This window comes from Phacochoerus africanus, chromosome 2, assembly GCF_016906955.1.
Source record: "Phacochoerus africanus isolate WHEZ1 chromosome 2, ROS_Pafr_v1, whole genome shotgun sequence".
Taxonomy (NCBI): Eukaryota; Metazoa; Chordata; class Mammalia; order Artiodactyla; family Suidae; genus Phacochoerus; species Phacochoerus africanus.
In genome coordinates, this window is record NC_062545.1 from 16,897,656 (window position 1) to 16,921,121 (window position 23,466).

The 23,466-nt window shown below is 46.2% G+C and overlaps 1 protein-coding gene across 2 annotated transcripts in view; it reads right to left on the bottom strand.

Moving 5' to 3' along the window:
* UST (uronyl 2-sulfotransferase) overlaps positions 1 to 23,466 on the bottom strand; it is a 294,010-nt gene that overhangs the window by 82,235 nt on the left and 188,309 nt on the right. For both annotated transcript variants that reach the window (XM_047769980.1, XM_047769979.1), the window contains one exon: positions 15,031 to 15,184. In XM_047769980.1, coding sequence (XP_047625936.1) covers positions 15,031 to 15,184 — 154 coding nt within the window. The remainder of the gene's footprint in view (positions 1 to 15,030; positions 15,185 to 23,466) is intronic.

A 23,466-nucleotide genomic window follows, 5' to 3' on the forward strand; every position in this document is an offset into this window, starting at 1 on the left:
GCAAAATTGTGAATGATGAACCCATTTTGCATTTATTACAATTTATTAAATGTGGTCACTGAGGAGCTGACTGCCAGGAAAAACCACACCCATTGGAAAAGACACAAGATCACATCCAGGCCAGAGACCTCCAAAAAGGACTCCAACACTGAGTTTACCACTCGCTTGAGTCTTTCCTTCACAATTCTGTGCAAAACAGGCTGGTGAGAAGGCAGCCACTCTGGAGTTGGTAAATTAAAGTGGCATTTAAGTTACAGTCAGGTGATGGTAAAGGGTTAATGAAATCTTCTTTTATCTTTTTCCTTTTTCTATGATAAATATTTCTAGACCCTACCAGAGAAGAAAGTACTTATTATAGAATAGTTATTATATATTATATAAGATGTATATTACACAATTGTATATTAGTTTACACACAAGCATACCAACCCACATACATATAATGTCATCATGTGCTATTGTACCTAAAGACACAGGTCAATGGAACAAAATAAAAAGTCAAAAAATTGATCCCTTCAAAAATAAGAATTTCTTATGTAGTAAAGGCGACACTTTAGTGTGAAAAAATGAACTATCCTATAAATGTTATTGAGAAAATCTGTTAATCCTCTGGGAGAAAAAAAGGTACTGGACTGATATGGTACATCTGACAGCAGAATAAATTTTGGATGGACCCAAGTTTTAAAATTAAACAATAGGAATTACAACAACAACCCTCGAAGCCACCGTGGAGAATTTTTAAAATAGCTTCAGAATGAAGAAGGTCTTTCTAAGTGTAACACACAACTTAGTTCATATCAGGTCATTGAATTCTTGCTCAAGAAACTTGGTGGGTCCTGCCTTCTGGGATGACCTCTGAAGTTCTCTCTGTGGCTTTCAAGATGCTCAGGGCTCTGGGCCTATCCTCCAGCCTTGACTTACGGCTTTCCTAAATAAATGGATGGTAGTCAAATCCTGCTTCTCACATCCTGTTTTCAAACCCGGCTCATTCCCACTTCTATTTTTCCTATGCTGCTCCTCTCCTCTGCTTTTTTTCATTGAAGTTTTTTACTGAGAAAATGGTAGATTCGCATGCAGTTGTGATGCTTTTTGATGAAATTATTATGATAGAATTATACTAATATCAATAGCTAACATTACACCCAGGAAACAGAAAGACACAGAAGAGTTTTAAGCCGGGAAAGGACGATGTCAGATTTGCACACTGGACACTCTGGATGAACTGGAGATAGGCTGAGGTTTTCAGCTATCTGGGCAGAGCACGAGGAGGGCTTTACTGATGCTGCCCAATGGGGACGATCTGAGAAAAGCCACGGAGGAAGAACCAACAGGCTTGGCAGCTGGACTGACCACGCTTGTGCCCTGCCTCCCATCCTCTGGGCCACTTTTTACACTAGCCATTGCTGCAGCCACAAGATTCAGGCAGAAGTAACTTGAGAGGAACCCCAATTTCTGTTCCCAGTGCTACCCCCCAGAGGAACCCACAGCCCAGATGAGGGAGTAAAGGCGTCACAGGGTGAACTGGACAGCAAAGGATGAAAGCCATGGATGCATGCTTTTCTCTTTCGCCAGACAGAGACACTCTAGGATGAGTTCTAACCTGTCCTCCAAGAATCCAGGTAGGCTTGAGCCTTGGTTTCTGCAGGAGTGATCAATGTGAGGACAGGCCCTTGCATTGGCTTGCCCTCCATCCTTCTCTCTCCAGCCCCCTACTCTTATTCCCTGGGATTACTGTCCAAATTCCAACACCTTTCACCCAAACCCTTGCCTCAGGCTTTGCTTTCAGGAAGATTCCAGGTTAAGTCGGTAGCTATGGGTTGGGGGTTGGGGAAAGAAAGAAGACGGGGATGACTCCCAGGCATCTTGTTTGGGTAACTGGACCTATAGGGGTTTCACTCATTAATCAGCGAATACAGGAGGAGACGGGTTTCTTTGCTGTATGGCAGAGGCAGAAAGTAGGAAGAGACACTCATCCTGCCACAGCTATTCCCTGACGCTTTGGAGGTGTCCACAACATACCAGAGCTGCAAGAGGAGGGAAGAGGCGAAGACTGGTGCTCTGTGCACATCGGTACAGAATAAGTACTGAAAGTTGGGCTGGATGTTGGGCCAGGAGCTGGGAAGGTGCTAAGATTAAAAGAGGAGATCATGTCCTATCATCTGAGAGAATTACATTTTATTAAATATATAAAATGTGAAATCGTTTGAAGGACTATGAAGCGACATACATTAACAAGTGAAATATTCCTATTATTTATATTAGCAAGTAAAAAATAAATATAATTCATATCAAGTAATAATTGCTTGGAGAAATAAAGATTAGCAGTAATCAAGGTTGGGTGAGGCTAATCTTATGTCTTGGTTTTGATCGCTTTTCTTAATCTCATAGGGTTTTTAATCTATTAATAACAGCCAGATATGGGATGCCATAATTATAATGAGAGTCCACTGGCAACAAAATTGCCTCCGTCTCTTATTGAACTTGATCACTTGGTTTTACACATCTGCGGAGTCTTTAGACAGGTTTCATCCAAGAGGTTAAGTTTATTTCAAAAATGGGCAGTGAGTGTTTAAAACTCTGCAGAATGATGAAATGGCAGCCATCTCAACATAAAAGTCATACTAGTATAACCTTCCTCTTCAATGCAAAAAAAGAAAAAAAATGAGTGCGGAAACATCTTAGCTGAATGTTGATCCAATTCCATTGTGTTTTTACTTTATAATATGAAGTACAGAGGCATTTTTTAAAAAGCTCTATTTGTCATGAAATTGAGTGAGCTTTGGTTAAAATTCTTTCATTTAATCATGAATATCTGCACAGGTTCAAGGTCAGAGAAAAAGTAGTCAGCGCCTAGAGATTGTGTGATTTTACAGCCAATCCTTTCCCCACCTGCCCCCTTCATTCCTGGCTGCTCTCCTAGATCAATGGGAATGTCACGTGGGATACATCAGACTTCCTATTAAATTCCCAACAAACCACATTTATTGGTACCATTTCCACCCTGTCTGTGACACTCATTAGTCAATCATAAAAGGGAACTGAAGTGGTTTGTTAAGTGCGCTCTGCAAAACTTATTAAGCCAAGACCGTCACAATTTCCAGACTGGACTCTATAACTTTTCCAGGGTTTTAACTGTTTTAATATTACGAGGTGAGTTTGACTTCTCAGTTGCATTTCTGGAGATTAGGCATCTCTAATACCTAACTCTACTGAAGATCACCCAGAAGGTCCAAGAGACTTAGCAGGCTTTTGGTTCCCCAGCCCCCAGCCCCCATCTAGCTGCCTCCTTTGAAGACTATGCTTGTCTTGGAGTTCCCTCGTGGCACAAGGGGTTAAGGATCCAGTGTCATTGCAGCGGCTGCATGTGACAAATGGTCCACCTTCCCTCTGCTTCTATCCTCCTTGTAGTCAAAAGTATTTAGACTTGTCCTTCAATTTCCAGCCATTAGAGGGCAAGGCTGCTGCAGCTAACAGCTTCTAAGACTTGTTTTGAGAGACCTTGAGCAAAGCAAGCATTTTTCCAATTACACACTATCTAATTCAATTTATATTTATTAGAAAAACTGCCAGCTATTTCATGTTAATATTGACATTTTCATAAGCACTTGCAATTAGAATTCAAGCTGAGATTCCAATACATCTCTTAGATGTTTTATACTTACTTTTCCTGTCTGTCTTGAGACTCTGCAAAATATTTTTAAGAACACGTTGGAGGTCATTCTGCCTTTGGGGAATTTATGCTGTGTATGTAAAACAGCTGGGCACTGAAAAAATATTACAATTTGGCAAAGCAAATTGAGGCTAACTATAGTTCTGAAAAACAAGCATAGGGTATGAAATTCAAAATTTTAACAGAGATAAATTGAGTCATTAGTTTTTCACTTTATATAAAACTTCACCCCATAACTTCTTTGAATAGCAAGCTCCCTGGTTACATTTAAAAAACATTATTTTACAGAACATTTCCTGACTGCATTTAAAGTTTAGTTCTATTCACCCATGTCTTTAAATTTAGCATTTACATGTATTTGTGTGAACTGAGCGGCATTTAAAGGGTGACACATGTCTCTTTGGAAAAATGGCAGTGGAGTCCAAATGCCTTCCTTGACCAAATAAAAAGATGTCTTCATGCTAAAATATTTTATCCATCAAAGTACACACTCTCTGTTTAATTGCCTAAGCATGCTTCTTAAAGTGAGATCTTAAATGTACAGTATAATATACTCTTTGGTTTCTGTATAATAAATACTGCCCACTTCAATTTAAAAGAAAGCCTGACTTAAGACCTACATAGGGTATTCACAAAAACAACAAATCTTACAGTATACCTTCAAACTCCTTTAATGACATTTATTTTGTGCACGCCAATTAAAAGTCTAACAAATAAAAAAATTTCTGAAGGGAAGGCAAACATAGCTTTTTCCAAATGTGCAGAGGATACAGAAAGTAAGCTTCCAGAAGATATTCAGGAGGTGATCTCCCAGTAGAAATAGTTCCTTATTTCTCAGTAGTTCTCAACCTTAGCTACATGTTGGCATCGCTTCGGGAGTTAAAAAAAAAAAAAATCCCCAAGTCTAGCTTGCACCCCCAATCAATTAAACCAGAATCTCTGGGTGTGGGACAGGTTGTAAAAGTCTCCCAGGTGATTCCAGCCAGGCTGAGAGCCACCTCCTTCTTAAATATGAGCCATCTGTCCCAGCAGGGGTGCAAGGCTGAGCCCCCAAGGGAGCAGGCAGCTGCAGCTGGCCGCTGACTCACAGCCAGGGAAGGGCAGGGGTTGGGGGCTGGACCAGATGAGCTCAGCTGACAGGTGGCCAGTGGGATGCACCTGGCTGTGCTCTGGCAGCTTGGGTTTGATGGCCCTGAAGGGACCTTCCATTGAGCAAGCAGGTCAGGCAAACCTGATCTGGCAGCCCCTCAGGGACATCTGGAGAATCCCTTCTCAGCCCCAAAGCTCCTCGCCTCCTGAAACCCTCTGCTCTAGCCAAGCTGGGCAGCTGACCATAGAGCAAGCCTCAGCTTCTCGGGCTTCTGCACAAATGCTCTGCTCCTGCCGTCCTCCTGACCCTTACCCCTGCCTTAATCTGTATCCGTCCCTAAAGACCGAGCTCCCAACTCATCCAGAAAGCTTTCCTGATGACTCCAACTCTCACGGATTTCTCTTCTCTACTGAATTTTCAGGTGTAAGTGTCTGCATCATTCTTTTGCTAATTAAACACGTCCCAGCCAATGACAACCCCTGTGCTGCCGCACTGAGCTGTTCTCACTCTCCTTGTTAGTGTTAAGATTTCAGGTTTGGGTCTTCTGTTGCCAGCCAGGCAGTTAGCAGCAGGAAGGACAGCGAGGTGCCTTACACCCCTTTGTAAACGCTCCCCTTTTACCACCCCTACCCCCACCTAGAACTGCTCCTTGAGCATGGTCCTTGCTCTATAAATACCTGCTCCTTGGTTATCTCCCACTTGATCACTGCACTAGCCTCAGTTTAACTGGTCCACCCATTTCATTGGATTAACTGGAGCCCTTCTCTAGTCTGTCCATTGAAGTTAAGATAATTTTTTTTTTCCAAAATGTTAAGTTTTAGGGTCCCATGTAAACATGCTTTCCCACCACTGGCCTTGCTTTAAATCCTTTAGTGTCTCCCCAGTCCTCTTAACAGGCCATGGGAGATTCTATGGGGCACAACCCCTGCCTGCCCACACCATGACACTCAGCTCTTCCTGCCTCCTCACTCTACCCCAGCCTACAAGCTCACGGTGCTCCCTCCTGCCACAGGACCTTTGCACATGCTGTTCCCAATGTCTGGATATTCTTCCTTCTCCTCTTTCCCCTTCAGATCTTAGCTGAACCGTTGCTTCTCTGACCTCTAGACTTGCTGGCTACCCCATTCTATGCCTGAGCAGTGGCGCATCACTCTGCTCTGTAAGACTGACGCAGTTACTATTTCACATGAATTTGTGTGGTTTGGAGATGAACACCTGTCTCCCTTGTAGGACTCCTGAGCTCTGTGAGGACAGACAAAGGGTCTATTTTTCCTCAGCATTTTATTTCCAGTTCTTACTACTGTGCCTGCCACACAGGAAGTCCTAAATCAATATTCATTGAATGAATAAATGAATGGATGGATGAATGAGTCACTAGGAGGAGTAAAACCAGAATGTATGACTGGCCCCTTGGTTTTGCAGAGCAGGGACAGGAAAGCCATAGTTTGGTGTCACTGCATGGCAGCATGCCACAGTGGAAGGCAGATGTGGGCTCCCCACCTGTGGTTGGGACAAGCCAAGTTTCAAAATGCCTGTTATGCTCATATCCCCTCCACAGTCCCCTTGGTCCCTACAGTCCTTGGTGGGGTAGACAGAATAAGAGATCCCAAAGATGTCCACACACTAATCCCTGGGACCTGTGAATATGGTCCTTTATACAGCAAAAAGGATTGTGCAGATGTGATTAAGGTTACATGGGGAGATTATTCTCGATTATCTAGGTGAGCCCAGTCCATTCATAAAAATCCTTAAAAGTAGAGAACCCCTCTCAGCTGGGTTAGAGGAATGAGGTGGAAGAAGGCAGGCGAGAGGTGTGAAGCATGGGAGGGACTCCACCCATCACCGGTTGCTCAGAAGATGGAGGAAGGGAGCCATGGCTTAAGGGGTGTAGATGCTTCTAAAAAATGAGAACAGCACTCATATGGCCACCAGCAAGAAATGGAATCTCAGTCCTACACCACAGGATATGCATTCTGTCAATCAGCCAAATGAACGGGGAAATGGGTCTTCCCCCCATGACTCCAAAGAGGAATCAGCTCTGCCAACACAGTGAGTTGAGCCCAGTGAAATCTGTGTCAGACATCTGACCCACAGAATTGTAAGATAAGAAATTTCCTCCGTTAAATGCTGGCGAGGGTGTGGAAAAAGGGAACCCTCCTACACTGTTGGTGGAAATGTAAATTGGTACAACCACTATGGAAAAAGTATGGAGTTTCCTCAGAAAACTAAACATAGAAATAACATATGATCCAGCAATCCCACTCTTGAGTATATATCCGGATGAAAGTACAATTCAAAAAGATACATGCACCCCTATATTCACTGCAGCACTATTCATAATAGCCATGGAAACAACTTAACTGTCCATTGACAGATTAATGGATTAAGATGTCCATATACACAATGGAATACTACTCAGCCATAAAAAAGGACAAAATAATGCCATTTGCAGCAACGTGGATGAAACTAGAGAGTCTCACACTGAGTGAAATAAGTCAGAAAGAGAAAGATAAATACCATATGATATCACTTATATATAGAATCTAAACTATGATGCAAATGAACCTATCTACAGAACAGAAACAGACTCACAGACATGGAGAACAGACTTGTGGTTGCCAAGGCAGAGGGGGAGGGAATGGGATGCACTGGGAGTTTGGAATTAGTAGATGCAAACTATTACATATAGAATGGGTAAGCAACGAGGTCCTGCTGTGAACTATATCCAATCTCTTAGGACAACACATGATAGAAGATAGTATGAGAAAAAGAATGTATACATATAAATATATATGTATGTATATATATGTATACTGAGTCACTTTGCTGTACAGCAGAAATTGACAGAACAATGTAAATCAACTATAATAAAACATTTAAAACAAGAAATTTTTGTTGTTTAAGCCACTAAATATGTGGTAAATGGCCACAGCAGAGATCGAAAACCAACACAGACACTGCATGTACAGGTGGCTCCATCCTGTCTCATCCATCGGACCATGGCCTTGACTGCAGCGGGGAGCAGACTTGTCCCACGGGCAGCTGAACATGACCTATGGCTGGCCAGTGCGACCAAGTGGATGGAAAGGTCACTCTTAGGAGGCTGAACGTGAACTTTGGAGAAATCGCAGGCAGCACCATGGAGGCAGATGGGGAGGCCAACGAACGCAGGGAGAGCAGAGCCAGCGGCTGAGGTCCGTCAAGGGTAGAACTGGGAACCCCCGGGCAGCCGGGGCACCAACATAACCCGGTGCCTGGACCCGGCTCCCATCCTGAACCATTTCTAGCTTTCCTGCAGTGAAGCTGAAGGTGCTCTGCTCTTTGCTCTTCCCACGTGGCCTGGCTCTGCGTGGCATTTCCTGGCAGTTGTGGTCCTTCTGTCCTCATTACCGGATACATCCTTACAGTACCTCTCACATTTCTCTTCCCCTGAGGCAACCTGAGCGGACCTGAGCTCCCTACAACCAACGCAGCCAAACACACTTCCTCATACTCGAGGTCTGGTCTCATCCACTGAGCCTCGAGGACTCGCCGCCTAGTCTATAAAAGGGGATGATGCCTGCACCAGGGGATGCCCTGAGGAGGAAGGTGCTAACACAGGGACAGCCCGCTGACTGCATCACGCTTACGGCAGTGGTTACTGGGTGGCAGTCAGGTGTGGCTGGCAGCCTTCCCCTCTCTCCCAGCAAAGGCTCCGAGCCCGCGGCTCTCTCATCGCCGCTCCTTTCTCCCCTCTCCCTTCATTGTTTCCTATCCTCCTCCTTCTATGCCCATCGTCCTCTCTGCCCCAACTCCCAGGGACAATCCAGGTAGTGCTGAACCTTAGAACTGCTCTTTGGTTCTAAAAACACCTGTGCCTCCTGCCTTGGACACACCTCAGGACAAATGGACGGCAAAGGCATCTCTGTCCCGTGGGGGCTCCTTTGTCATCTGTGCAGCTCACAGTGCGTCAAGGCCCTGCACCTTTCTTCCCCAGTCCTCGGGAGAGGCAAGCCAGCTGCTTCAGTGACTTTAAAACTGTGTGCCTGCCTCTGCTTAGGTTTCCAAGTAAATAAACACAGGACAACTGGGTGCCAGCAGGCTGGGATCAAAACCCGTCTCCAGCTGTTGGGAACACAAAGAGAAGCAGTGTCCTTAGAAACGGGTTCCCAGGAGAAGGGGTCTGGTGAGGCCATCTGAGATCTCAGCAGAAGCGGACCCGATGGTTCAGGACATGGTCCAGCGTGGCTTGAGCCACATAAGAACAGCAGCCCCTGTTGGCTCCCCATAGCAGAGAAGTCCCTCCACCCCTGCCCACTGCCGATCTATAGAAAAAATTGCCTCGCTAGGCCATGTTGGACCACTGACAGAGTCAGAAGGATGAAACGCAGCAATGCTGAAATGTGTTTTGGAAAGTTTTAGCTTTCAAAGCACTTTCGCATAGAATACTTAATTTCTTTGCCCAACAACCCTGTGTTATAGGCAAGGTAATATGTTCCCGTTGTACAGATGAGAAAAGTAAGGCTCATGGAGGCTAACTCACTGGCTGGGTCACCCAGCTAGGGCAGCTGAGAAGGGAACCTGAGTTCACCATGTCCTGGGCCACTATCCCAGCCTGCAATCATAAGCCAGATTTGAGCTAGGTGGAGACAAAGAGCATTACTTTCTTACCTTTAAAGATTTGGAAAATAAAGATATTTACTGAAATACTTAAAAATGATCCAAATCCCTTATTCACCATCTTCCTCTAGGAAAAATGATGCTTTAGGAATGAAAGCACAGCCTGAGGTTTCATTCCCAGGCCAGCTTCAGCCGATCAAGACAGTGCAGAAATTTCCAGAAACGAGGATTTCATATATATACTTCCAAAACTAAAGGACACTCAGAATCCAAAGCTTTCAAGCAGATTAAAATGCACAGTCTTCTGAAAACCTTTGCTGCTGCTGGCCAATATTCAGGCTTCTCTAGAATCCAAATGGACCAATATGATTCACTGAATTCTTTATGAATTAAGAAGCTGTAAATTACACGTCTTTTCTTTTTAAACATGCATTACTTTCCACACGTTACGGCCAAGACGAATAAACAGTATCACAGAGGCAGCTTTCTCCCTGGGAACGTCCGCTCCTCTCTCTCCTTGCCCTTCAAATGGAGGGCCACTTGGTGAAGTTACTCTAGGTTTGGGTAAGAAGCCCCATTTGACATGTTTTTTGGAGTTTGAAAGTGCCCAGTGGTATCTCTGAAGAATATCACACCACGGAACTTTCTCAGGCCAGGTTTTGAGCAAACAGAGAGCACAAATCACACACGTCGAACTGAAAGAGTGGAAATGGGAGCCCAAGAAGCCTGTTTTCAGGGAGACTGGGGGCCTGGAACAGGGAGTGGCTTCGGTGGGAAGGAGGCGCCTCCCTGGCTTGTAAATCACAGCAGTTGCTCTTCATTAGCAGACATGCATTCCCAGGAACTGTGTTCTGGGTGCCAGGTATTTACTTCCCTGCCCTGGAAAGGGAGCAGCCTGGGTTCCAGCAGCCTGGGTTCCAGCTGCTCAGACCTGCCCACCTCCTGAATCCAACACCAAAAAGGAGGCAGCCACCTCCTGAGCTGGGGAGCAAGTTTCTGACTCCAGACAAGACAATGAGCCTAAGAGAAGTGCCTTTTCACGGCATGGCTGCTCTAAGCTGAATGTGTATCCGTTCTAGCATTCATTCATTGTAAAATTATTTTCTGGTAAATACAAGTGAAGAATGGTTTGGAAAGAAATAGAAACTTTTAGAAAATCTCATTGTTTACAGAAGATACGAAAGATAGCTATAAGATGCTTATTTGGACAAAAAAATATATATACCAGCTAAGTCTTTGTCAGGATGTGCCAGACAAAATGATTTTGCTGGAAAAGCATAAAACTTGGTCCAGTTGTCTTCTCCCTTCCCCATCCAGGAAGCAAAGCAACAACACAGTCATGAAGTGAGGAGGCCTGGCTCCTACTGCGGGTGGGACCCTAACCCATTGCTGGACCCAGGCCCCATTCCTGCACCTGCAAGAGGTTCCTCACAATCTTTGGGGACCCCTCATATCCTCCGATCCCTGTGTCTCTTTCCACCTTCTTCCCAACCACCCAGCATCACAGATGCTATTACTTCAGCCCCCGAGTGGGCTCAGAGGCCCGGCCCTCTCTCAGCTGTATGCTAATCAGCTCTGCAAGGCTCACAGCCAGGAGCAGAACCACCTCATTTTTGGCAACTGGATAAAGCAAGTGGCTTCAGAGCAGCGAGATCTGGAATCATGTGGGGACATCGGTGGAGCAGTTTCGGACCAGCACCCGTGACTCCGAGTATGTGCCATGTGCAGGGAGAGGCCTTGCTGCGCGGTCACTGGAGAGGGCGGCCTGCCCTGCCTGGCCTCTCGGGCGCAGGGACACCCAGAGCATCTCCTTTCGGGCGCCTGTCCCCAGGAGGGGCCTCGCTGAGGGCGCCGGGTCTCCTCACAGCTGCCCTGCACCTCAGTGAGACACAAACAACACCCTCTTTTGAGTGAGACAACTGACCACCCAGGCTTGCCAAAATGAGGACAGGCTCTGAAAGGGGGCAGTTTTATTTCAAGGGTCTAATGGGACCAAAGAGATGGAATTAAAAGTTTCAGCTATTTAAAAAAAAAAAAAAAGGCAATAGACCGTCTTCTTCCAAATAAACAAACTATCCTTTGAACAAGAAAACAGCCTCCTAATGGGGTGAGGCTGGAGCCAGATCATAAAGGAGTCACGTGTTCTGGGGCCCCCTTCCCTCCCTGCTCCCCCGAGGTCTCCCTCCACTGCTTCGGGGAGCCCAGTGCTCTCCTGCTGGGGCCTCGCCAAAGGAATGATCTGAGCTCGTCTCACACAGGCCCTTCCCAGGACACAGTGCTTACAGTTGGAATAGGGGTAGAATTCCACATCACACCCTAAGGGCAGCTACCAGCTCATCAACAATAGGACTTGCCTCCACTACCAGCTTTCGACATTTCATGGGCTTCAAAAAAAAAAAAAAAAACCTAAACCACAATTGTTTTCTCCTATGTTTACAATTTCTCTCTCTAATGATTACAACTTATTGTTTGTGTGAGTGGGTGAAGACCGTTATGTGGAGTGATTTATAGGATGGCAAATACTTGACAGGGTAGCAAAACCTGGGTAGGAAAATTCCCACAAAAACCAGGGTAGGAAAATTCCCACAACTCCATATTAACTGCCTTATAATGATATTAATATTTTGTTGTATATTATTTCTTAAGTAGACTGCTATTGAGGCTTCTATTATTTCAGCCCCTCGTTTGAGTGCCAGGGATGTGGATAGAACTTTGATCTTGTCCTCAAAGAGCTTATAGGCTGTCGAGAGGAGAGGCATGAAGACATATCACCCAGAGAAATGACACAGCCAGGCAGCGCAGAACCTGGGGGGAGCAATGAAGAAGAAGATTGGGACTTCCACGTACAGTTGTGTAGATTGTGCACTGCACAACCTTAGGGTCTCCATCCCACAAACTCCGTTTTCAATAGAACCTCTTGGAAACTGTGAGGAGGTTTGTGAGACTTCAGAGCAAGCACCCAGGCATCAGACAGATACGGGTCCAGAGCAGGAGGGAGGAGTCCTGACTCTTAGAAAGAAGTGGGGGGTGGGGAGATTCGCTGAGGATGTTTGAAGGCTGATGAGATGATGCATCCCCTGCTGGGAGGAGGGTTCAGCTTTCTCTTCGAGATTCAGGAGAAAGTCACTGACTAAGGCATGTACATTTGAGGCTTATTCATGTTACTTCCCAACTCAAAGTTATTGCAGTGACTCACAGGGCCTTATGCGGTCTGTTGTCTCCAAGCCTTACCTCTGAATTCACCTCCTGCACTTCTCTGTCCCCACCCCTCACCCTGTTCTCCCTGCTGATTTCTGAATGAGCAGCACGAGCACCCACTGCAGGCCTTTGCTCCAGCTAACCACCCCCCCACCCCCACCCCCGGAGCTGTGTTCCCCAGCTGACCGCCTGACCTGCTCCATCTATCATCATTCTAATCATTGCTCCTAGGCCAGATCCAGTGCCTTTCCTGACCTCATTAACATCGGAGCCTGTCCCCACCCACTCAGGCATCCTGGATCCCTGGCACTGCCCCTCCACCTTCTCGTCCTTCCAAATCACTTTTCACCTTCTGGTAGATTATGAATTTATTTATGACTGATAGTAATATTTGAAAGGTAGAATTCATAAAACTTGTTCTCATATCTTTGGTTTCTCAGCATCTTCTGCTATAGTTTGGCTCTAACTTTCATAGTACAGGATTGAGTCAGAAACTGTGTAATATATTTTTTCTTTTTTAAATTAAAGTTTAGTTGATTTACAATGTTGTGCCAATTTCTGCTCTGCAGCAAAGTGACCCAGTCACACATTCACACAAAAAGAATATATACATTCTTTTTCTCATATCATCTTCCATCATGTTCTATCCCAAGAGATTGGGTATAGTTCCCTGTGCTGTACAGTAGGACCTCATTGCTTATTCATTTTACATGGAATATGCTTTATGTTTTCCAAAAAAATCATATAATACTAATCAAGATCCAATACAGAATGTATATACGTGCCTAAGTCACTTTGCTATACCACAGGAGTTAGCACAACATTGTAAATCGATTACACTTTGATTTTAAAAATCAACTTAGTTAAAATAAAGAGCCAATAAAACTCTAGACATTATTCCTGTAGTAAGTGGGTCTATACTCGGAATGTGTACTTGTCACTGAATTAAACAAAACAAAACAAAACAGAGCCAGATTCATACATGCAGTTTAAAGAAAAAGATGAGAGTTTTTGCCATTAAAAACTAAAAAGAAAAAAAAAGGACAAGCCATTTAAAAAATATATGATCAGAATTATTTCACCGAAGCATTAGGTAGCTGAACAAATGCTGTATTGTGAGTGACAAGCCTGGGTTCCTGGTCTTGGCCCCCTTCTGACAAGTTGTGCAGCCCTGGATAAGATACTTCTATGCATCTCAGCCTTCCCAGCTCTAATCATGGCTTTTAAGACATGAAAGTGACATGATCCAAAAATGCTCCATCCTCCAAACACATGCTTTTGGTATGTTTTTTGAAAGCAAATGAGGACAGAGAAGTTTTGGTTTTGTGCTGGAACTGTGGCTGACGATACTTTAGCTCAAGGGGGCTGCTTGGGACATGCCAGCAGTGGACGTGGGCTCTGGGTCACGTGCCAGCCATGGGAACAGCTCTGCACTGAGCCCTCGACATGCTCTGTCCTTCTCTTCCTGCTTGTGCCCACAGCCCAGGACGGTCTGGGTGAGGCCGATGGGCTCTCTGAGACAGAGACCAGGACTGCAGCCTCTTTAACGCCAGGCTCTAAACTACTCAGCAAGTGTTTGCCAATCTAGGTCACCAACTGGTGAGAAACACCTCTTCTGCTCTGGTGCGGGCTGAACCATGCACTACTTTCATCTGTTACCAGCTCCAAGCTGTGGGAACAATTACTGGGATCAAAATTAACATCCCTATGGATCTGAGGGTCCCAAAATGAGGTCCAGACAAGCAAACAAATTTCAGCGAGGTGGCCTGATTCTGCTGTGCTGTAGCAGAACGGACCTTGGACCTGGAGCCAGAGGACTGGAAACCGTCGGCCACAGTTGTGCTCACATCCTTTTTGAACCTCGGGGTCCTCATCCAAAAAGTCCCCTCTCTCATGGGACTGTCATGGGAGTTGAATGGGATGAGGCATGAGAAAGCACTTTGTGAGCCCTTAAGAGAAATCCCCCAATACGCCAAAGCAAGAGCAGTGCTGGTCAGGGCTCCCTGGAAAAAGACTTCCTTTGCTCGGACCTAAAACCTAGCACAGAAAGTCACTTGAGACCTGTTCTTTAGGGTCTGGGTCATCTGGAAAATTAATTCTTTATTTTCTTTTTAGGGCTGCACCTGCAGCACATGGAAGTTCCCAGGCGAGGGGCTCTAATCAGAGCCACGGCTGGAGCTTACGCTACTGCCACGGCAATGCCAGATCCAGCCACATCTGCAACGTACATGGTAGCTCACGGCAACGCTGGATGCTTAACCCGCTGAGCAAGGCCAGGGATGGAACCCACATCCTCATGGATACTAGTCGGGTTCTTAACCTGATGAACCACAATGGGAACTCCTGGAAAATTAACTTTTCACGGCAAACACCTGCTCCCTGAGGAGGGGCCCTGGCCACAAGGAACTCGTGGACCTGCCACGGGATGGCCCCAGGAGGGGCGGGGCCGCCTCTCGGATGCGACAGGACTTACCAGGTAGCGCTCCTCCTGCCTCATGCTGGGGGTGCGGATCATGTGGTTCTGTTCCCCTCGCCAGTCTCCAAATCGACGGAAAAAGTAGTTAGATAAGAACCGGTTGACGGGGTCTCTAATGATGTTGATGTAGACGGGCTGGTCTCCTCCGAACCTGAGACGCACACAGACACGGAGGTGGTTACGAGGCATCCCTTCGGGAGGAAAATGAAGCCAACTGGGTGCTGGTTCCCCTTCAGGTTAACTTATCATCATCCTAAGACCCTGCGAACAGTCTGGTCAGCAAGCAGTGTTCCCTGATGGGCCTGTCCAGGCACCTGCTCAGGGGCTGGAGGTTCCTGAGGGCAGGGCTGGGCTGTCCTGGGTTTTGCATTCCCAGAGTCTGGTACAGACCCACTGGCCCTCATGGAATGTTTCCACTGACGGCTAAGTTCTGGACGCCTTGCTGGGTGAAACGGTACTTAGACTACACTCGAATTCGAATGGTCTCGGGTAAGGGGCTCTGCAGGAAGTGATAAAAATAGCCAACATTTATTAAGGGCTCCCTGATCACCTGGCTGTAATTGCTTTGTGACTCATCAAAGCTTCGCAACATCTCAGTGGAGTAGAACTGTAATTACCCCCATTCACACTGAAGAAACAGAGGCAGGGTGCAGGGGAGCACCTCTCAGCCAGGATATGAACCCCACCTAATTCCAGAATCTGTACTCGCAACCACAGAAAGAAGAGTCCAGAACGGAGAAGAGGAACAATTTGAGGGATGACATGAACGCCACAAAAGTCGATATAATTATCCTCAAATGATGGCAAGGGGTTTAGATAAAAATAAAACAAATATCTAGGTGGGCCATTTTAATTCCTTCCACAAAAGGATTAGACAAATGCACTGAAAGCTGGCCCAAGGGCAAGGTCGTCCCCAGGCCAAAGGATTAGGTTGGCGGAATTTGTCTTAAGAGTCCTCCCCTTTCTCTCTGAACTGCCCGAATGCAGTGACCCTGAGCTCTGGGCAGAGGTCTTGCTCTGGGGACCTCCTGGGGGACCCACAGGCTTCTCTCACCCCGTGACCTTCTGATGAGGAGGCCTAGACATTCTGTCGGAGGTCAGAAAGAGCTCAGAGAAAACAAACTGACATGACCCTGTCCCTGTCTCTCCAGCCGGCAGGCCATTTATCTTTCAAAATCTAGCCCAGGGAGTTTCTGCTGTGGCTCAGCAATAACCACCTGACTAGTAGCCATGAGGATGTGGGTTCGATCCCCGGCCCTGCCTAGTAGGTTAAGGATCTGGTGTTGCTGTGAGCTGCAGTGTAGATCTCAGACGCAGCTCAGATCTGGCGTTGCTGTGGCTGTGGTGTAGACGGCAGCTGTAGCTCTGATTCAACCCCTAGCCTGGGAACTTCCACATGCTGTGGGTGCGGCCCTAACTAGCAAAAAAACAAAAAACAAAGCTCCAGCGTCACCGCCACATCCTTTTGCAATGAACTTCCATCCTTGTGGTGGTGCCTCCCTCTGCCTGCTCCAAGCCCTCTCTCCAGCACTGTGTATACCCGTCTGCCTCTCTATCAGACCATGGGCCTCCAGAAGCCAGGAACAATGTCCTTTAGACCGTGTGTGGCACACGTAGGTGCTCAACCAATGAAGACATGACTCCTGGGTGCATGCTTCTAAGTTCATCAATATCTGCCACCATCCCAGGGCTCTGTGGTACAGGAGGGTGGACATAACAAGCCATCACTCCTTTTTTGTGTATTAATTTATAGAATGCAGTCCCCAGATTTTGGCATTTTTAAAGAGAATCTTCAGGGAGAAGAATTCAAAAGAACAAGAGGATGACTCGCCAATGGTGTGGTTTTGGGCACCAGGACTCGGGACACTACTCTGGGCTCCTGGAATACCCTGTGTTGCAAATTGTGCCACTCAGGAGCAGGGTTAGCCCAGCCAACACGACTCTTGTCAGCTCCCAGATGTACACATGGTGACACTCATGCAGCTGGGTGAACAACTGACCAGGCCCAGATGTCAGCTGTGCCGCCCTCGTCCTGGCTGATCTTCCTCTTTTTAATTCGATTTTTAATTCGATTGGGTTTTTAATTTTAATTTTTAATTCGATTGGGTTTCAGGGCTCTGATAAACAGCAGCTTATAGGGTTAGGGGTTAGAAAGACACAGCATGCATACCAGGTGTGAATGCAATCCAACCCTCACATTGCAACAGGCTTTAAAAAACCTCAGCTGTGCTTCCATGGTCATGTGAAAGTGTGACTATGACCGCTAGGTAGCATAACCACACGGTTGAGTCCATCAGTGCTGCCCACTACCAGAAGGTTCTCAGCCTGGCCACGGCCACCTTCCACTCCAGGCAGGAGATGAGAAGACTGACAAAGCTTGTTGAGTCCGGGGGACTGCTCTTTTGCACACTGCAACCCAATGCAAGATTTCCAGAATAGATTTCCAAAAAGAAGGTTTAGAAAGTTTAAGAATTTATTGTCAAATAGTATCAGAGAGTATAACAGTCTCCCTAGAAATTTCAACTGTGAAAGAGGTTTCTGATGTATTCTCTCCCTTTCCAGAAAAATGACAGGAGCAATGGTTTCAGGCTGCCAACCCCTGTCCTTTTTCTAGGACATATAGCTTCCTCCCTGGGAAGCTGTGTCAGTTATACAAAAGAGCCAATAGCCTGTCCCAGGGCCTAAGAAGAACATTTTCTACCCCTGTCCCATCCTCTCTCGGGATCAGTTTCTCCTCTCAGCAATTTTAAAATTCTGGGCAGAATTCCGGGTCACCCTTAGAAGGTTTCTGGGTCACCTGAAACTTTGAAACTTTCATGGCTTCCCACCCCTCCCCCCCTTCCCAGGAAGCCTAACGCTCTGCCCTATTATTTCTAAAGCCCTTGAGAGGAGGTCCCACAGCCTCCCTGTGAAGCCCACCGGCTGAGGCGTCTTTGTTACGCTCAGGCAAAACCCTTAATCTTCCTTTTGTGCACATTTCCTCTGGTTTGATCCACTGGACACAAAAGATTAGCTCTTCTTCAAATGCTTTTACAACGCCCAGCCTTCTCAGCTTCTATTTTAACACCTCTAACTTTTTTTTTTTTTTTTTGCATGTGTTCCTTTTTGGAATTCCTTTAAGCATTTGTCTTGAGCTTTGTTTCCCTTAATTTGATAACCTACAGTTCTAACTTCATTTTTTATCAAGCCCTTTAGCAAGCTTTCAAAAACTGAGCTGACCACAGCTGATGACAGGCTCTGTGCTGTGCATACACGGGAGGAGTCAGGCCACATTGTGTTTTTCACTTTACGACACCCTCTCTTGTCCCTTGGTCACCGCAGTAACCACAGCATATTTCGTGCTCTTTCCAGTCATCCTAAAATAGAAGGTATTTCCAATGTCACTGATATCTATTCGCAGGTCATATTTCCCGTATTTACCCTGCGGGGGCTCCTTCTGACCCTTTGCAAACTTAGGATGCGTTTTGTTTTTGTTTTTTTTTTTTAACGAGAAAATGAAGGATATAATTCTCTAGAAATAACAACTGCACGGTTCTCATTTCTTCCATGCATTCCTAAGTATCTCATTGTGAGTATCTTCTGCCCCACGAGGCTACCTCCATCAATCAGCCCATCAGCCAATGTTAGTCACCCCTCCAAGAGCTACACGAGGCACCTGGGTGAGAAATTTAGGTATGCTTTCATCAAACTGCTGACGATATTCTTCCTGGGACATTACTGCATGTATTAAATACTAAAACTTAAGACTAAAATTAGGAGTTCCCGTCGTGGCTCAGAGGTGAACGAATCCGACTAGGAACCATGAGGTTTCGGGTTCGATCCCTGGCCTTGCTCAGTGGGTTAAGGATCCAGCGTTGCTGTGAGCTGTGGTGTAGGTCCCAGATGAGGCTTGGATCCTGCATTGCTGTGGCTGTGGCGTAGGCCAGCAGCTCTAGCTCCGATTGGACCCCTAGCCTGGGAACCTCCATATGCTAAGGGTGCGGCTCTAGAAAAAAGCAAAAAGACAAAAAAAAAAGACTAAAATTATTCTCAAGAATGAAGACTAGTTTGTTCTCCTACAGTAGTTTTTCATGACTGCAAACAGCTTCTGAAAGTACGCACATATATATATTTTAATTGTGATAAAATATACGTAACATAAAAGTTGCCTTTTTTTTTTTTTTTTTTGCTTTTTAGGGCTGCACTTGCAGCATATGTTAGGTCTCAGGTTAGGGGTCGAATCGGAGCTGTAGTCACTGGCCTACACCACAACCACAGCCACGTGGGATCCAAGCCATGTCTGCAATCTACACCACAGTTCATAGCAACACTGGATCCTTAACCCACTGAGTGAGGCCAGGGATCGAACCTGCATCCTCATGGATACTAGTTGGGCTCATTGCCACTGAGCAACAATGGGAACTCCCTTTCCACCATTTTTAAGGGCACAATTCAGTGGCATTAAGTACATCCATACTGTTGCGCAACCATCACCATCATCCATTTCCAGCACTTTCTCATGATCCCAAAGGGAAATTCTGTGCCCGTTAAACAATAAATCCCTTTCCCCTTCCTTCGCCTCACTGCTGGCAATTTCCACTCTACTGAAAGTCTAACTTCTGTTTCACCTCTGGCCTAAAAGTAGATGTTATCCCTGTGCCGTTACCTACATTAAACACACAGAGTGTCCTGAGGCCAGGGGCCCAGGCTTGGATGCCTGTCAGTGAGAAAGGAGGCATCTGAGGTGAGAGGATGGCCGTGATGGAAACGGCTATGGCTGCTCAGGGGCAGGGGAGGGCGGCCCGGGAGGAAGGCAGGCAGAGATGGTCCTTTAATGGTCCTCTGCAGGAAGCGGGTGGAAGGGACGCCCGCCGTCCTCCCAGCCTTATTCAGTGCATGCTCCAGCCCCTCGCTGCACAGAACAGGGCCTCCTCCCATCACAAGACATGGGACACACAGCTTCTCTCTGCTCCTTGAGTGTCCTGAGGGCAGCAGGTGGAAGCTTCTGCTGAGTGGGGGCAGAGACGGTGGAGGGGGCAGCTGGGCCCCTGGGATTAGGGGGAGGAAGATGACTGGACAAAGAGGAAGGCCCTCCATAGTGTGCAGGGAGGTGGGCTCAGGGAAAGTCCAGAAGATAGTAATACTCTTTTTTTCCCCCTTTCTTCGGGCTGCACCTGCGACATGTAAGTTCCCAGGCTAGGGGTCCAATCTGAGTTGCAGCTGAGGGCTATGCCACAGCTGTGGCGATGCCGAATTCTTAACCCACTGAGCGAGGCCAGGGATGGAACCCGCTTCCTCATGGATGCTAGTCAAGCTCTTAACCCACTGAGCCACAACAGGAACTCCAGATGACACTGATCCTTGATGGGCCCGCACCGTGTGTGGGATCCCGGGGCAGCACAGTCCACTCACTGTGGAGGGAAAGAGAAAAGAGAGGCAGAGCGCACCCTTTTCAGAAGATGAGTCCAGCCTCGTCCACACAGGATGAACTCTCGTTCTGAAATGCAAACTTCTGGGCTCTGTTTCAGTAGGTAAAGACAGGCTTCCAATAACTGCTACTATCAAGTTTTTATTTTGAAGCTCTCTTCAAAGTTTGAGGCTTCTGTCACCACCACAAAAGAAGGGCAGGACACAATGAAAATGGATGACTTTGCTAATGAGAATGAAACAAAGTCAACATTTGGAAAGAAGATGTGGAAACCCGCTTGAACGATGAAATGAGCAAGATCGGATTTATTTTGCTAAACGATGCTGTCAGAGGGCAGACTTTGTGCACATCCGGGAGACCTCCCTTCAAGGGAAGAAAGAATGTTTCCAAAACTCACATTGTGTCCTTGTCCCACGCACCCTGCCGGCTTCTCTAGCGATTGATTGATTTTTAAATGTCTTGTTTGGGCAAATTAGTGTTGGTGTTGGAGCCACCATCTGAGACGCATGAGGAAAGGAGAACTGGGAGCAAAGAAGGCTAAGGGGGTCATGGGTGAGAAAGGAAGAAGGACACGAGAAGAGGTTAAGAGAAGGGGTTGCTTGAGAGCAGTTAGCGGGATTGATATCTTGTAAATCCCTTGGACTATTTTGGTAGCATTTGGCTCTGGCACAAACCTTCACAGTGTTTTCCTTGTAAGACCTAAGTTGGGGGTCGTGGGGAGTTGTAGATTGGGAAAAGAATTACTTCCCCCTCCAAAAAAATCTTAGAAAACAAACAAAAAGTATGGCGGGGGAGAGGTGGGGAGGAAGACAAACGGAAATGCATTGTCCTCGTCTCTCCAGCATGTGGATCTAATGAGACAGGCTGGGATTTGGGACCTGGGACCCTTTGCTGCAGTGCTTGCACTGGAGCCCTTGCTTGTATCCTCAAATAAAAGAATACAAAGAAACTACAAGGGACTGGAAATAACTGGGTGCGTTCACAGTAGCGGCAAATTATGAACAAGACACAAAAAGACCAGAGACCCCACTGCCACTTCGGAAATGTTGGGAGCCAAAGCCAGTGCTGCACATGCGTGATCCCTACACACGGCACCATGTGCAGGGGGTGGAGAAACCACTCAAGTCACTGCTCCAATCTGACTCACTGACCATCCATTTAAGGGACCAGCCTGCCCCCGTTTAGGAAGCAGGCAAAGACACCTGCTACTTGCTTTGGCTCCCCTCTGCTACAGCAGGAGTCCCAACAAAGCCCTGCCTGAATTTGGTCTCTCATCAATTTCTATTGAGGGAAGAGTCCAAGAATGCTCGTGGGCGACATGCTTAAAGACATGCCTAAGACATACTTAAAGAGATGATGTTGGGAAGCTGGACTTTTCCAAAAGTTCTAATTCTTTGGGCAACTCTGACAACTGCGATCAGACGCTGAAACCACAGTATACCAATATGAAACATCCTACCACCTGAACATCGCCACAAACAGTAGCATCTTTTAGGCCACGGCAATTTTGACTCAATTCTCCAGATAGTCGAGGTGAAAAACATTTGTCTGGCCTGAACTTTCAGCTGATTCACAAACTGTTGGAAAATAGAGTCATGGAAAACCTTAGGAATCCAAACTAGTCTGAGGTTTCTGCTGACCTTGAATGTGTTTATCTCAACCGACATGAAGGCTTCCCTGAGGCAACTACAAAAGCACCAGTTGGGTCGGAGAGTATTGCTTTCCATAGTTGAATTAATAAAAACGGACATGGTGAAATTGTTCCTTCTCGGTCTAAAAAAAAAGGAGAAAGATGGAGGGAGGGAGTTCCCACTGTGGCACAGGGGGTTCGAGATCCAGTGTTGTCATCGCAGCGGCTCAGGTCACGCTGGAGGCACAGGTTTGAACCCTAGTTGGGCACAGTGGGTTAAGGATCTGGTGTTGCCATGGTGCAGGTTACAACTGCAGCTTGGATTCAATCCCTGGCCGGGAACTTCCATATGCCATGAATGTCATGAAAAATGTATTTTTTTTTTAAAGGAAAAGATGGAACAGGACGAGATGCCTAGATGATAAATAAATGAAATTAATCAAATCACCAGAAACTCACAGGATAAGGTTTTCCATCACTCAGAGTATCTAAATTCCAAGATAAGGATGCCGTACTTAAGGGAAAAAAGAAATAAGGGGCAGTTCATTTTGGTACAATGTTATACACTTCATGAGTTCAGAGCATAAATGTGCAAATGAAGGTGTGGAAAGGAGCTTAGACTTCATTCTTTTTTTGTCTTTCTGCCTTTTCTAGGGCCACACTCACGGCATGTGGAAGTGCCCAGGCTAGGGATCTAATCGGAGCTGTAGCCACTGGCCACAGCCACAGCCACGCCAGATAAGTGTCGCTTCTGGGACCTACACCATAGCTCATGGCAACGCCAGATCCTTAACCCACTGAGCGAGGTCAGGGATTGAACCCATAACCTCATGGTTCCTAGTTGGATTCATTAACCACTGAGCCATTATGGGAACTCCAGACTTCATTCTTATATTCTGTTCTCACCAAGTATTTTGCTGCATGTCAAGAATGCAAGGAAGATTAGAAGCAAAACATCAACAGAGAATATTAGGTTTCAGGGTCAGTTCTTCTCTTAATAACCTCATGATCTTGAAGCAATGCTTGTCAGCAAGGATCAGGGTAGGTTTCTTAAGAGCAGCTAATCATCTCTATGCTTTATAATTCAAAATATAGAACTCAGTTTTAAAAGTATGTGAAAGCCCTCTTCACAGGTCCCAACATAGTTCTTTTTCTCTGTTAATTGTATACTAGGGGGCTTTCTTTATATGCCCTGCTGGCCACTTCTACTCAAGAAATTGACCTTAAATAAAGCTACTCCCTTGAAAAAGAAAAGCTGTTTTTTTTTAATTCGCACATTGGGTTGAGCATAATGCAGCCTTGCAATGTATTAAAGTTCAGTTTGTCATTCATTTTGTGTCTATGGGGTCTTGCAGCTGAGGCCCCAGGCCTTGTGCACATGGGGTAAGATGAGAGG